Source organism: Phyllobates terribilis, unplaced genomic scaffold, assembly GCF_046119375.1.
Source record: "Phyllobates terribilis strain yellow unplaced genomic scaffold, ASM4611937v1 Scaffold_2__4_contigs__length_985480577, whole genome shotgun sequence".
Classification (NCBI taxonomy): Eukaryota; Metazoa; Chordata; class Amphibia; order Anura; family Dendrobatidae; genus Phyllobates; species Phyllobates terribilis.
In genome coordinates this window covers 845,948,365-845,963,252 of record NW_027362762.1, presented here as the reverse complement: position 1 = coordinate 845,963,252, position 14,888 = coordinate 845,948,365, and the positions used below count along the sequence as shown (strand labels likewise).

General features: G+C 43.3%; 1 protein-coding gene across 1 annotated transcript in view; it reads left to right on the top strand.

Moving 5' to 3' along the window:
• The window catches only part of LOC141232843 (myeloperoxidase-like), a 42,726-nt gene extending 32,319 nt beyond the window's left edge, over positions 1-10,407 (top strand). Inside the window, exons 13-14 of the mRNA XM_073667837.1 lie at positions 5,427-5,635; positions 8,105-10,407. Of these exons, the coding sequence (XP_073523938.1) occupies positions 5,427-5,625 (199 nt within the window). The 3' untranslated portion in view covers positions 5,626-5,635; positions 8,105-10,407. The remainder of the gene's footprint in view (positions 1-5,426; positions 5,636-8,104) is intronic.
• Positions 10,408-14,888: the final 4,481 nt, after the last annotated feature.

Below are 14,888 nucleotides of genomic sequence, written 5' to 3'. Positions count from 1 at the left end.
CTGCCACCATTGGTGGTACGCCACTATAAGTAGTGCTACAGATTTATGCATCTTTGATAACATACATGCCCCGCTTCTGGTCATAACTATACACTTTGCAGGAAACCAGAGGTAAAGAGTGTTTTTATCATTTCTAGTGATGGGCGAGCACTAAAATGCTCGGGTGCTCGACCTGAGCAACGAGCCCAATGTAAGTCTATGGGAAACCCGAGCATTTTTCTGGCGGTTCCCCCCGGCGGTCTGCAGAGGCCTAAAAATTGCCCAAATCGATGGAAAAAGTGCTGAAATGACATGGGAACAGCATGGGGAAGACTCATGGAAGCATTTCTGACTCCCAGGTCACTGCTGTCAACAACGTTGTCAGGGGTATTATGCATGCATTTTTGCACTTTTGCATTGCTTTCAACCATGACAAATGCATTCACCGGGAGATGTCATGTTAACATTTTACAACCTTATCTGGCCATGTGGTGTGTGACACATCATCAGACACATCCTGTTTCATTTATAAAGGAGACTGCTAGCAGGCAAGACTTCCGTGTCCTCACCAAGAGGCTACTGACCATGCTCTCCTCCTCCTCCTTCTCCTCCTCCTCCTCCCCCCTGTCCTTAGGCCATCCACGCTGAACAGACAGTATGACAGTTGTGCAGTTAGTACCGTCTATAGCGCATGAAACTAGCTTCTGTTCTTCCTCCTCCTCCTCTTCCTCATTGTCACCCAATCCACATTGGGATGAAATGAGGCTGGGCTGTGTGTAGTCACCCTGTAAGGTTCCTTGCTCCATCTCATCATGCTCTGCCTGCAATGCATCCTCTTTGATTGTGAGAAGAGAGCATTTCAGAAGACAGAGAAGCAGGATGGTGATGCTAATGTAGCACCCTGAGGATTCGGCTGCTACAGGAGTATTGCACCTCAACCCAGAGGTGTGATATTCCACTCCCGGGTAAGGATGGAGTGTGGAACTGAGCTCAGTAGGCTGCATGCACTACACACATCCCATTTCCGGAGGGCAGACCAACGATACTCCCACTTAGAAATGTGCAGGTACGACCGAGTCTGTCCTTGGCTGGAGTGGGAGGGGGGTGGATCATCCCAGTAGTGTAGGGGCAGATAGGGGGAGCAGCCTGGGTAAAGATAGGAGCTCATTGGGTGCTGGTCACCTGAGCTCACACATAGAGGGAGTATATAAGGTGGGCACCATCTAAGATCAGGGTCAGTCAGTCAGCCACAGTCAGTCAGTCTGTGAGAAGACAGTCAGTAAGCCTTTGCAGAGGAGTGGAAGAGAGCAGAGGAGCAGAGCAGCCCCAGAGCCAAGAGTGAGAGAGGAGAGAGAAAGACCCAGAGGGGGAGAAAGAAGGAACTCTGAGAGCCCAAATACAACCACAGGGTGAAGAGTTGGCAACAGGGTACCGGATCCCAAACTGGTGGGGGCTACAGCATACCTCAGCCAGAGACCGGAGGCCGTGGGCAGCATCTGCCACGGCCACCCACCATATCCACCCGGAAGGCAGACCACGCATAGGGTCAGGGAACCCAGAGACAAGGGTTCACCAACAAGAGGCCCGAGGGAGCCGGACATAGGTGGATCCCTGGTGGGGAAGGCCAGAGACGAGGACAGGACAGAAAGGGAGCTCATAACCACGCTCCAGAACTACTTGGGGGTTGGCCGAGTCCAGGACCTGGTGGACGCAGCACGGCTCGGGTGGTCACTCAAGGCCGGAGTGACCGGAACATCTGCAGTAAGTAAAGAACCCTGAACTGCACAACCCGACTCTGACTCTCATTACCATCATCCCTGCACTTCCACAACCACCATCCTCTGCACCTGACCCCCTGAGGCTATACCCCTCCCGTTGGGGGTTATACTACCTAAGCTGCACAAACACCATCAGCCTCAGCGGACCCTGCTGCAGCGGCGGCCGTAGTGACCGCAATTCAACGGGTGGCGTAGTCGACATAAAGAACTTTAGTAACATCAGTAAGGACTGCCACACACTGAGCTTGACACCCTGGGCACGGACCGGGTCACAGCCACTCGGAGACTACAACCCCCATCTGATCCGGCTCCGGGTATTCCCCTAAAGAATATGGCCCAGGGGGTGCGTCACTAACTATGCCGTCATCTCCGCTCACCATCTTGGTGGAGTCCTCAAAGTTTTGGAGGATGGTACAGATGTCTAACATCCATATCCACTCCTGAGGTCTTATGTGTGGAGTCTGAACTGAATACTGATGGGCTTGTTGATGCTGGTAGTCAACAACTGCCCTCTTCTGCTCACAAATCCTTCCCAACATCTGCAATGTAGAGTTCCAACGCGTGGAGACATCACACACCAGTCGGTGATCCAGAAGCTGCAAACACTGCTGAAGCACTGCAAGGGTGGCGGAAGCTGTAGCTGACTTTCTAAAATGGGCAGACAGGCGGAGTACTTTGACAAGCAGATCCGGCAGCTTCGGGTAGGTTTTGAGAAACTGAACAACTAGGTTAAGCACTGGAGTATGGACAACTAAACACTGCGCTGGGATAAGGACGTGTTTGCTGATGGGTCTAGTTGAGAGTGTGCAACGACAGGTGCAGGGCAGGAGGCATCTTCACATGCACTGTGGACAGGGGATTGGCTTGCATGCACAACAGTGGAAGAAGCAGTGGTGTCACCCGCAGACACTGTTGCTGGACCCTGGGGTTCGGCCCACAAAGTCGGGTGCTTTGCTGCCATGTGGCTAATCATGCTGGTGGTGGACAGGTTGGTAGTTTTGCTACCCCTGTTGATGCTGGCCTGGCAGGTAGTGCAAATAGCCTTTGTGGGGTTATTGGCAGAGTCTTTAAAAAACAACCAGATTCAGGAAGACCTAACAGTTGTACTGGCAATTTCCGTCATCTTGGTGTTATGGGGAATGGTTGCCCGATTTCTGTCTGTGGCCACCACACTGCTTCTTCCTGCCTGTTGGGGTGCTCTGCCTCCCTCCCCGTTTTCTGCTGTCCTCGCTTTGCATGTCCTCCTGCCAGGTTGGGTCAGTTACTATATCATCCACCACCTCGTCTTCCACTTCCGCACCCTGGTCCTCCTCCTGACATTCTGGCAATTGTGTCTCATCCTTCTCCACCTCTTGTGACACTTTCCCACCGTCACCTTCGTATAACCGTGGCTGTTCAAATATTTGGGCATCGCTACATGCGATCTCCTCTTGCCCCGCTTCAAGTGGACCGGGCGAGAGACCCGAATCTATAAATAGAAAAGTGAACAGCTCTTCATAGTGTCCAAGTGTGGGATCAGTTGTCTCTGGGCACTCGGCATGGTGGGAGGAAGGAAGATCGGGGTGAGGAATATGCGGTCCAGACTCACGGCTACTGAGACTTGACCGTGTGGAAGACAGGGTGGTGGTGGTGTCTAAGTGACTGGAAGCATTATCTGCTATCCAACCAATAACCTTTTCACACTGCTCTGTGTTCAATAGTGGTGTTCTGCGGTCCCCTATTAATTGGGACAGGAGGGTAGAGCGAGAAGATGTGGGTGTTTGTTGTGGCAGAATTTCAGCTTGCCCACGGCCTCGGACTCTGCATGCACCATTACCATCACGTCCAGTTCCCCGTCCCTTGCCATGTGCCTTGCCCATTTTAAATGGAGGACAGTATCTTACATGCTCACTAAAAATGGCTGAATTTGGGGCGAACTTATATGTGATCAATGTGACGGACAAACCACAGTTTTAAATAGCTGGCCTGTAGGTTACTATTTTAAACAGCAAACTGGTGTTAATAGCTTCACTGACACACAAAATTTAAATGGAGGCCAAAAATGGCAATATTTTCAGCACAATTATATGTGATCCGTGTGATGAACATACCAGTTTTAAATAGCTGGATTCTTAGCGCTGTAATATGGAAAGGACCTGGCTGTATTCTGCAGTGTCAACAAGCAAATGGCGCAGAAAGACAGTGTTCTCTGGATTGCTTTTTAAGCAAATAATCAGGATTAAAATAAAAAAAATATTCCTGGCCCCTGATACCTGGGGCTATTTCAACAAATATCTGTAGAAGCAGCAGACAGAACTGGAATGGGCCCTCTTGCTATGTGCACTGCAGTCTGCTATATACCCTGCCTGCCTAGCACTTATATCTCTGCAGATGGATTAGACCTCAGAAGGACTGTTAGTTCAGATGGATATATATACATACATATATATATATATATATATATATGTTGTAAAATACCTACACTAACTAGAAACAAGTGAATCTCTCCCTAGCTCAGCAGCAGCTCTGCCTACGCTGCCTGATTCTGAAGTGACTGTGACGAGCATGGCGGCGCTAGGTCTGATATAAACCTGATGACGCTGTGCGGCCAGCCAATCACTGTAATGCCACAACCAACATGGCTGCGGCATTACAGTGTGTGGCAGACAATCCCTGCATGTTGATTGGCGCTCTAAAGAGCTCCAAACATGCAGGGAGGGGACCTGAGCTCCCGCCGAGAAACCCCAGAAACACTCAGCGAGCGCCAAATATTTCGAGCAGTGAGATGCTCGGGCGAGTACCGAGCAGTAGCGAGCATGCATGCTCATGACTAATCATTTCCAATGCAGGAGAACCACGTCTATGATGATAGCCCTATATTTCTTATGGAATTGATCACATGAGCACATATGAAGAGCTCTCAGACTTTTTTTTACTCTAAGCATCGTAGCTCCGTCTGCACTCCCTTGTAATAAAAATCTATTTATTAATCTGCATTGACCTAATAACTGCATTAATACTGTTACATTTTATAATTATAAAAATAAAAAATTACAATAATTTTTTTAAAGCATTCTCCTAGTTAGCAATTGTGGGTTTTTAGAAACCTGTGTAAATACCGTACCTCATTAGTAGAGATGAGCAAAAAGATTTGCACCGCCTTTGTGCAGATACTCTGGGGCAGACGGACTAGGGCAGTGAGAACTTCCTCCGCTGACACTCGAATGTCAGCATCCTGAGCACCTCTTATGATTACAAAGTGATGACATTGACGTCCCTACTAGTGATGAGCGAGTGTGCTGGTTTAACCCTTAAACTGAGCATGCTTAGGTACTCTACGAGTATCTTCGGCAAGCTCATATATTATGTTGGAGTCCCTGCGTCTGCATGATTTATGGCTGTTAGACAGCTTCAACACATGTGAGGATTCCCTAACAAACAGGCAATCCCTGCGTGTGTTAAAGCTGTCCAATAGCCATAAATCATGCAGACGCACTGATTCGAACATAATATACGAGAACGCCAAAGATATTCGGAAAGCACCAGAGCGTACTCGGTTAAAGGGTTAAACAAGCATGCTCGCTCATCACTAGTCCCTACCACTTTACATTTTGCATACCAGTCTACTGTTGTTTTGTATTAGTTGTACCATGCACAAAACCCATGATGTTTCACTCTCTACTTTTCTAGGTATTTCTATGAAAATTCTTCAGTTTTCAGTTCTGAACAAAGAAAATCGATTGAGTCGGTGACTCTAGCGAGTATCATATGTGCTAATACCAACATCAATCAAGTTCCAGAAGATGTCTTTAAAGCCAATGAGTTCCCAGACGATTTTATTAACTGTTCCAATTTCCCAGCAATGGACCTGTCACCTTGGAGAAAATAGATCACCAATAGTAAGTACATCATAATGCACAGAAAATCCAGTATTAAATGAAATGTTTTCAATCTGATGGAACATTAACAGAATATTTCTTACACTGCTGAAATTGGTGACTGCCATTTATTTTGGATGACTCCTAATTGGGATTTCCGCACAATATACAATGTAGAACTAAGACAAAAACCCCCCCTAGGCTTCTTCATGTGATTAAAACATTTAATAGGTCTTTAAATATAAAGTATTTCGAGGGAATTAACCTTTCCTTGAGATAAAAAATGACAACAACATGCTTTTGTAGACCTAATAAATGTTTTAATACATTTCCAGTGATTACAGTGCCCAGGATATTTTAAGTTTTATACTGTATTTTGTTTGGATATATTTTACGCTGGTCAGCATAAATCAAGCTACCTAAGGCAGTTTTGAAGGCATCAGCAGTAGTGATGAGCGAGTGTGTCCTCCACTTGAGTGAGAATGGGTTGCTCAAGTACGCATCGAGTATCACGGGTGCTCGAGTGCCAGGCTTGAGTCTCCGCCCCCCCATGTTTTGCGGCTGTTAGACAACCAATAAACATGTGGGGATTGCCTACTATACATGGTAATGCCGTAGCCATGTTGGCTATGGCTGTTACGATACTGGCATAGTACTGCTGGAAACCAGTGGCCGAAGGAGCACGAGCAGGAACAGCAAGCGGTAGTAGAAGTTCTTGGAGTTAGCAAAAGGAGTTGTAGGAAACAATCCATAGATAGGTGAGAACAGTCTGGGTAAGAATGTTCAGGAGCTGGAGACTGCAACTAAGTAACAACTAGACACAATACTTAAGCAATAAGTGAGAGATCCATGTGGCTAAGTAGGCCCAAACAGTAAACAAGATGGATCCTAAAGGTTCAGAATATTAGTAAAGGGCAATTGCAGAACACAACAGCAGCCTCCAGTGGTAAGGAGTGGGATTGCAGTACAATTATTAAGGTGAACAATAGCAGCCACTAGTGGTCAAACTTTAGAAGGACAACAGAAATTCTGACAACGGAATTACCATGTATGGCAGGCAATCCCCGGGGACTCGAGCATGTCACTCGAGCACCTGCGATACCAAATGCATACCCGAGCACCCCATGCTCACTCTAGTGGCGAGTACACCCGCACATCATTAGTCAGCAGCTGTTAAAGAGCTGATGATGACATACAGTTTCAGAGATATGCAAATTTTTAGGGTCTTTACAAATGGGTGTGGTTCAAAAGATTCCCTGGGTGATTCCCAGTCTTTAGGCTGCTCTGCACTATTACCCTGTGAGCACATCCCCGTTGTAAAGACCATTCAAATTAGCACAAAATAAAAAGGCCCATATCTCTGGAACTGTATGGCAGATTTAAAAAAACAAAACAAAAAGAAACAAAAACAATACAGAGTGGAGCGACGAGAATAAAATAAGAGAAAAAAATGTTTACTTTTGACCTGGCAACTGGTCATTTTTAAAAAGACATGTGATTCACATGCATCTACACAATGTTGTGACTTGTCACAACACCCAAAGGTGACAGTCTCCTCCACTTTTTGTATGGCATATTCTTTTACCTAAATGGTATAAAGCTGCGTGCCATTTTGTGTTCTTCTTTATTTTTTTTTTAGCGCAGTAGATCAGAATTGGGATTGTTCACTTTCACTATATTTTAACAAATGTGTTGGGGACGTGATTTTGTAGCATTTACTAATATTTCGTAAAACAGCTTCTCCTCCTGCACTTTTTAGTACAGCCTTCATTACAGGCTGCACAGATCTCCTGTCCACAAAATAGCGGCTGATGGGGGAGCATGTGACCAAGCCTGTCGCCGTCTTGTCAAATTGAAAAACGGCTGCCTAATGTTCAATATTTTTCAATTGGAGGAATCTGATGGACAGGTCTGGTCAATTGCTCCCTTATCAGCCACTAAGGCTGTAAGGAAGACGGCACTAAGAAGGAAAAACGAAGAGATCGGTGCAGAATCTGTAATGTATTGTTTTCACTATCTAATTGGACATAGGGGCAACACAGGAAATCAAAGTGCTGGATTTGTGCTATAATTCAGCCTTTTTATTACAAAATTGTAACGAAACATAAAGCTGGATACAGATATGAAGCAAAATTGTTAGCATGAAGTGTGTGGTAAGCAGAGCAAATTGATTTCATGGTTGTTGAATAAAATATGACGCCGAGAAACAGCAGTAGTAATAGGTTTACCATTAGGAAAGCTGATTAGATCTCCCATAAAAAGTGTAGTGCATTCCAGAGAACTGGGGCAGCACAAAATAAACCTTTGAAACTATAGGCTGAGTTTTGGAATATAGAGGTTGTTAATCTTAGATTATTGGTAGAAAAGAGAGCACGGGTATGGTGGTAAAGGGCAATGAGGTAAGAGATATGGGGAGGTGCCGCACTGTGGAGAGCTTTATGGTGTTCTGTTACTAACTATATTTTATATTTCTTTTTGTCTTAATTATAGATAACCAAGATGTGAAAATGAATTTCCTGCTATTGAATTTTCTTTCTAATCATATTGATGATCATAATTTATTTCTTTAATGCTGTTTATTCTAAAACTTTAATGAAGTACTCACGACAACATTTCACTTTTCTTTGTATATTCTGGCATTCCAACTTTAGTATCCTCAGATGCAAACTCTTAAAAACCTCAAAGCTTTGTAAATGCTACCAGTGTATAACAATAAGTCTAAGTTCCCATGATGAGTGTTTGGTGAGGTTTTGACGCTGGGTATTTTTGCTGTGCAGAAGTCGCAGTGACTTACAATTCCAGAAAAGTGACTTACAATTCCAGAAAAGTGACTTACAATTCCAGCAAAGTGGATGGGATTTATAGAAATCTCATGTCTACTGAGCCTTTTTTTGTTACGCTGCGTAAACTGACCTGCAGTGCGTTTTTGTAATCCACAACATGTCAATTTCTCTTGAAGAAAATGGGTATATTATTTGTGGATTTACCCAAAGAATTGAAGAAAATCTACAAATAAGAAACGCACATGAGTTTTACTGTGTTCCCGCTGCGGAAATGTACAATAATCGCATGTAATCTGAGTATGACTTTATCAACAAAGTTTTACCAAAGCCAAATATCAGAAAGTATAAAAAACAACGTAGTAAGTTAGTGTGGTACCCAACCAAATTAGTGAATAGTAGCAGAGGGGTAAAACTAATGAACTTTATTAGAAATATTTAAAATCAGACCCAAAGTGCAATACGTGCACCACATGTATAAAATGTACTATATAGTACTAAGACAGATATGAATAAACACCAATAGGGCTAAATAGTCCCACAGTTTGATTGGGGCAAATAAGGCCCTAACTAAGCATGATCCTATATTGTAAATATGCCCACCTCATAAAGGTGAGATGGTAGAGTCTTAACTAAGATAAACTCTACATAGCAAAATTAGCAGGATTCCACCAAAATGTAGAACGCAGGCGACGCCAAGTTCAATATGCGGAGACTACACTCTAAATATGGCCATACGGAACCAACAAGCTAAATTAGTACAATGTAGATTAGCCAGACAAATATAAAGATTTGAGGTAAACCATATCAATTGTGGTTTCACTGTACACCAAACCACACATGAGTCATTCCACCATACATTGTGGTATGGAAAAGTACCATCCACTCATAGGGTAAATATAATCAACTTATCTGATCCTCCATTGGTGGCGGTATTAGATAGGCGGGCTCCCGACGCGTTTCCCTTTTGTCATCAGGGGAGTTCATTGCCCCATCTCCTTGGATAAATAGGAAGGCTGATATGATTTTAAATATTTCTAATAAAGTTCATTAGTTTTACCCCTCTGCTACTATTTAAAAAACAACGTAGTTTAATTTAAAATATGATATATCAACAAGAGACAAAAAAAATTAAGAAAATTAATTTAAAATAACGTACTCAAAAGTTAATGAAAAAGCACAAGTGACTTAATTTAAAGTAGCTCCAGCGTTTTTTTTTTCAGCGTTACAGTGGTGCCTCTAATGTCAGTTCCCTGACCTTAATATTATACTCACCACCCACCATCTTCAGCTCAAGTCCTGTGCCGCCATCTTGTGACCGCAACTTCTGACTGACCATAAGTCAGAGGTAATGGTCACAAATTTTCAGTGTAAATCTATGAGATCCTCGTTTTGGCCTCGTTCTGCCTCTCATAGACTTACATTGAGTTGTGACTTCCGGCTCGCCCAGCAAACACTGGAACGATCCAGCAGGTCACAACCTGCAGAAGACCAACTGGAGCGGCGCCAATAACAGATGGAAACAGCGGCTGGTAAGTATAATACTAGTAGTAGGGAAGATTAGTGACACCATTTAAGATTTAAACCATTTAAAGAAAATTACTGGAGTGATGTTGTAACTAATTGATGCGGAAATGGTGCAGAAAATCTGCTACATTAAACAGTCACCAAAAAATCATTGTGAGAACTTAGCCTAACAGTTACAATTTTTTTTACAAAGTTTAGCAAACCAGGTAGCTTGAATACCTGTCCAATAACTAGTTTAGCTATTGCACATATCAGATATATCAAGATTTCAAATCCATGCACAGAATACAAGATTCTATCCTCTCCTTTCTTTTTCTTACTAGCAGATGTCTATCAATTTGTGTAATTGTCACTTTGCACTTTTGTCTAGTAACTGTGTTATGTGGCTGCATATTATAAAAAAAATACAAAAATGATTGAATAAAACTTCTAATCTTTTGCTCTATAATTGTAATGGTTATACCAATACTTATTTGTCTGTCTTATTAAAACCAGTGATGAGATGTCTGAAGCTTTAGCAATATCTAAACTGAACTTTGTAATGTCATGCAAACATTCAAGAATATGATCAATATTAAAAGCTTATATATCATGACTTTCCAGATTAAGCTGTCATGTGAGCTCATGAGAAACCACACTATTTCAGCCATTATCTTTTATCTTCCTAGTTTTCTCATTTCAAGGCTCCATCCCATTTTCAGATGTCTTTGTGGTAGTAGATTAGCTGCAATTGTCTCCCATAAACTGCACAGACAGACAAGATGCATTTATGTTCTCCTGTGTCTGTATAGCACATGTTCAGTATAAACTGCAGCATCAAAAACATGATATAGCAGTACTGAGCAGTGTAGCTGTCAATCCAGCACTGGAACACTCGCTTGAGATCTGCAGTATGATCTGTCTGCCTCATTTACTCTGCTGTGCTTTCCTCCTTATCCACTCTCCATAGACTTACCGTATTTTTCGGACTATTAGACGCACTTTTTTCCTCCTTTCATCCGTCCTTACCCAGGAGTTGTCTTCGGGACCGAAACCCTTCCAGGAGACAAGATACTGTAATCTCCCTCTATGCCATCTAAAATTCAAAATACGAGAAATTTCATATTCGCCGTCTTCCACCACAGGTGGAACTGTGGCAGTGGCGTCCCTATTAGATACGTCAGCCTTTTTTATCAAGGAAACATGAAACACAGGATTAATCTTCCAGGAAGTAGGGATATCCAACCTGACAGCAGACGGGTTAACAACCTGAAGCACTTTAAATGGACCCACAAACTTAGGACCCAGTTTTTTAGAGGGAATACTCAACCGCAGGTTCTTCGAGGACAACCAAACCATGTCACCCACAGTAAACAAAACCTCTTTACATTTCCTGTCAAAATACTTCTTGGACTTCTTGTTAGCCTCTTGCAGGTTACAATGTACATTAGTCCAAACTCTCTCCAAATCACCGGAAAAATTCTCCTCCTCCGGCACCGCCGACCCCAATTTGGAGAACGAACCAAAAGACGGATGCCTCCCAGTACAACAAAAAAAGGAGAACACCCAGCAGAGGAGGATGTATGATTGTTAAGAGAAAATTCTGCGAGAGGCAGAAACTCAGACCACCCCTCTTGATTGTCTGCCACAAAACAACGCAAAAACTGTTCAACATCCTGGTTCTTTCTTTCAGTCTGTCCATTAGACTCAGGATGATAACCAGATGAAAATGACAAATGGACTCCTAACCTGTCACAAAAAGCATGCCAAAAACGAGCCACAAACTGAGGTCCTCTATCGGAAACAATATCCGTGGCGAAGCCATGGAGCTTGACAATCTCCTTAACAAACGCCTTAGCGAGTGTCTTGGCGCAGGGCAACTTAATGAATGGAACCAAATGACACATCTTACTAAAACGGTCCACGACCACCCAGATGACAGTAAAACCCTCAGACACAGGAAGATCAGTAATAAAATCCATAGTGAGATGCGTCCAAGGCGCACTAGGAACCTCCAGAGGACAAAGCAACCCCGCAGCAGGAGTATGTGAAGCCTTTGACCTAGCACACACAGTACACTGACACACCCACTTGATGACTTCCTTCTGCCATCCAGGCCACCAAAAACTGCGACTGATAAGTCTCTTAGTCTCCGAAATTCCTGGATGACCTGCCAACCGAGACTCATGACACTCCACAAATAAATCTATCCTAAAGGCTCTAGGCACGAACAACCTCCCATGGGGAGTGTTAGATGGAGCATCATCTAGAGCATTCAGAATCCCATTCTCCAAATCAGAGTCCAATGCCGCCACCACAACTCCTTTCTGCAAAATGCTCTCCTCCTCCTTGGCACCGACCGTAGGAGAGAAGCTGCGAGATAAAGCATCGGCTTTAACATTCTTAGTACCAGGGATATAAGAAACAGAAAAATGAAACCGAGAAAAAAAAGTGCCCACCTAGCTTGACGGTCATTCAAGCACTTGGCAGCATCCAAATAGATCAAATTCTTATGATCTGTGAAAACCTGAATAGGAAATCTAGCGCCTTCCAAAAAATTACGCCAGTGTTCAAACGCAAGTTTAATAGCCAGCAACTCCCGGTTTCCAACATCATAATTCAGTTTGGTTTCCGAAATTTTTTTCGAAAAGAAGGCACAAGGATGTACTCCACCTTCGTTCTCTTGAGACAAAACTGCTCCGACCCCCACTGATGAAGCATCGACCTCGACCAGAAAAGGCTTGGTCTCATCAGGCTACATAAGGATAGGGGCTGAACTGAACCTCTCTTTGAGATACTCAAACGCTTCAATGGCCTCAGTAGTCCACTGGGCCGTATTCGCACCTTTCCTGGTGAGATCAGTTAGAGGTTTAACAATTACAGAAAAATTCTTAATGAATTTCCTGTAATAATTGGCAAAACCCAAAAATCTCTGTATAGATTTCAAACCAATCGGCCTAGGCCATTCCTGCACCGCCTGAACCTTCAGAGGGTCCATCTCAAAGCCCTCGCTGGAGACAATGTAGCCCAAAAAACTAATTTTCTGCACAGCGAACTCACATTTCTCCAGCTTAGCAAAGAGTGAATTATCACTCAATAACTGCAAAACTGCACGTACATTCTGCCAATGGGACTCTAGATCTGGTGAATAAATCAAAATGTCATCCAAATACACAACCACACTCTTACCAATCAAAGGTCTCAGGATGTCATTAATAAGGTTCTGAAAAAATGCAGGTGCATTGGTAAGACCGAAAGGCATCACCAGATTCTCAAAATGACCTACCGGAGTGTTAAAAGCAGTTTTCCATTCATCACCCTCCTTCACACGTAACAAATTGTATGCTCCTCGGAGATCAATTTTTGAGAACCACTTGGCTCCCACTAACTGGTTAAACAAGTCAGGAATTAACGGCAATGGGTAGGAATTGCGTACGGTAATCTTATTAATTTCACAAAAATCCAGACATGGACGTAAACCCGACGTCCTTTTTTTTAACAAAGAAGAATCCGACTGCCACAGGCGACTTAGAAGGTCTAATGTGACCAGCAGCCAGGCTAGTCTCTATGTACTCCTCCAAGGCCTTTCTTTCAGGGATAGTCAGATTAAACAAGCGACTTTTGGGAAGAGTAGCACTCGGAATAAACTCAATGGCGCAATCATAATCCCTATGAGGAGGTAAAACTTGCGACTCCTCCTCCTAAAAAACCCTCCAAAAATCTTGAACAGGTACTGGTAATTCCCCTTTTTCCACAGCCGCAATGAGACCATTACAACATTTATCATAGCACTTTGGACTCCAAGACTTAATCATATTAGTAGACCAGTCCAATAAAGGATTGTGCAGTTTTAACCAAGGCAATCCTAAAACAACTGGAGAGAGCAAATTATCCAAAACAACCAAGTCCAAAATTTCTTGGTGAACACCATTGATAGTGAGAGGAAATGCAGCAGTTTTGTGTGTAATACATTTCAAAGGAGTGTTATCAATTGCAACCACAGAAATAGATGATGACAAAGGTTTAGATTTCAATTTAAGTTTTTCCAAAAACCCTTTATCAATCACATTAAGTGTAGAACCACAATCCACAAATACCTGAAATTCAATCAAATCTCCCTGCAGAGTAGTACACCCAGAAAGAAATACTCCTGCAGAGCGTAAACAAGCTATACGGGCGTAACTGACTTTTTTTTTATCTTTACTTAAACGACGCTCACAATACTTAATCAAATGATCGGGTTTACCACAATAAAGACACAAACCTTCAGCAAATCTCCGATCTCTTTCCTGAGAGCGGAGTGACATCGCCCCAACCTCCATTGGTTCTCCGCTGTCAGAGCAGATTTTCTGGCAACTAGGACTTGAAGTTACAGGAGTTTTTACATAATTGACTCTGGACCTTATTCTCCTGTCCACAAGAACAGCTAACTGCATAGCTTCTTGCAGAGTCTCAGGTGCAGGAAATGCAATTAGCAAATCATTAACCCTTTCACTCAGACCAGCAAGAAATAAACTTTTCAACGCAGAATCATTCCATTTAACTTCTGAAGCCCATCTTCTGAAATGTGTGCAATAAATTTCAACATCATCAGACCCCTGATTTAAACGTCTAAGTTCTGATTCAGCAGATGAGATTCGATCAGGATCGTTATATAATAGCCCAATAGCAGAAAAAAATTCTTCAACAAAACTTAAACACGGATCATTAGGTTGGAGAGAAAAGGCCCACCCCTGTGGTTCTTTGCGCAAAAGTGACATAATAAAACCAATGCGCTGTGATTCATTCCCAGAGGATCTCGGTCTCAAATGAAAATATAACAAACAAGCATTTTTAAAGGAAAAAAAATCTTGCTGTTTACCATAAAAAATGTCAAGCAGTCCTACCTTCGGTTCGACAAAATGCGCTCCAGAACAGCTACTCACGTGTTGCTGGAGCTCGGCCACCTCCAGAGACAATCCCTGCAGGCGTTGAGCCAACTCCTGGAC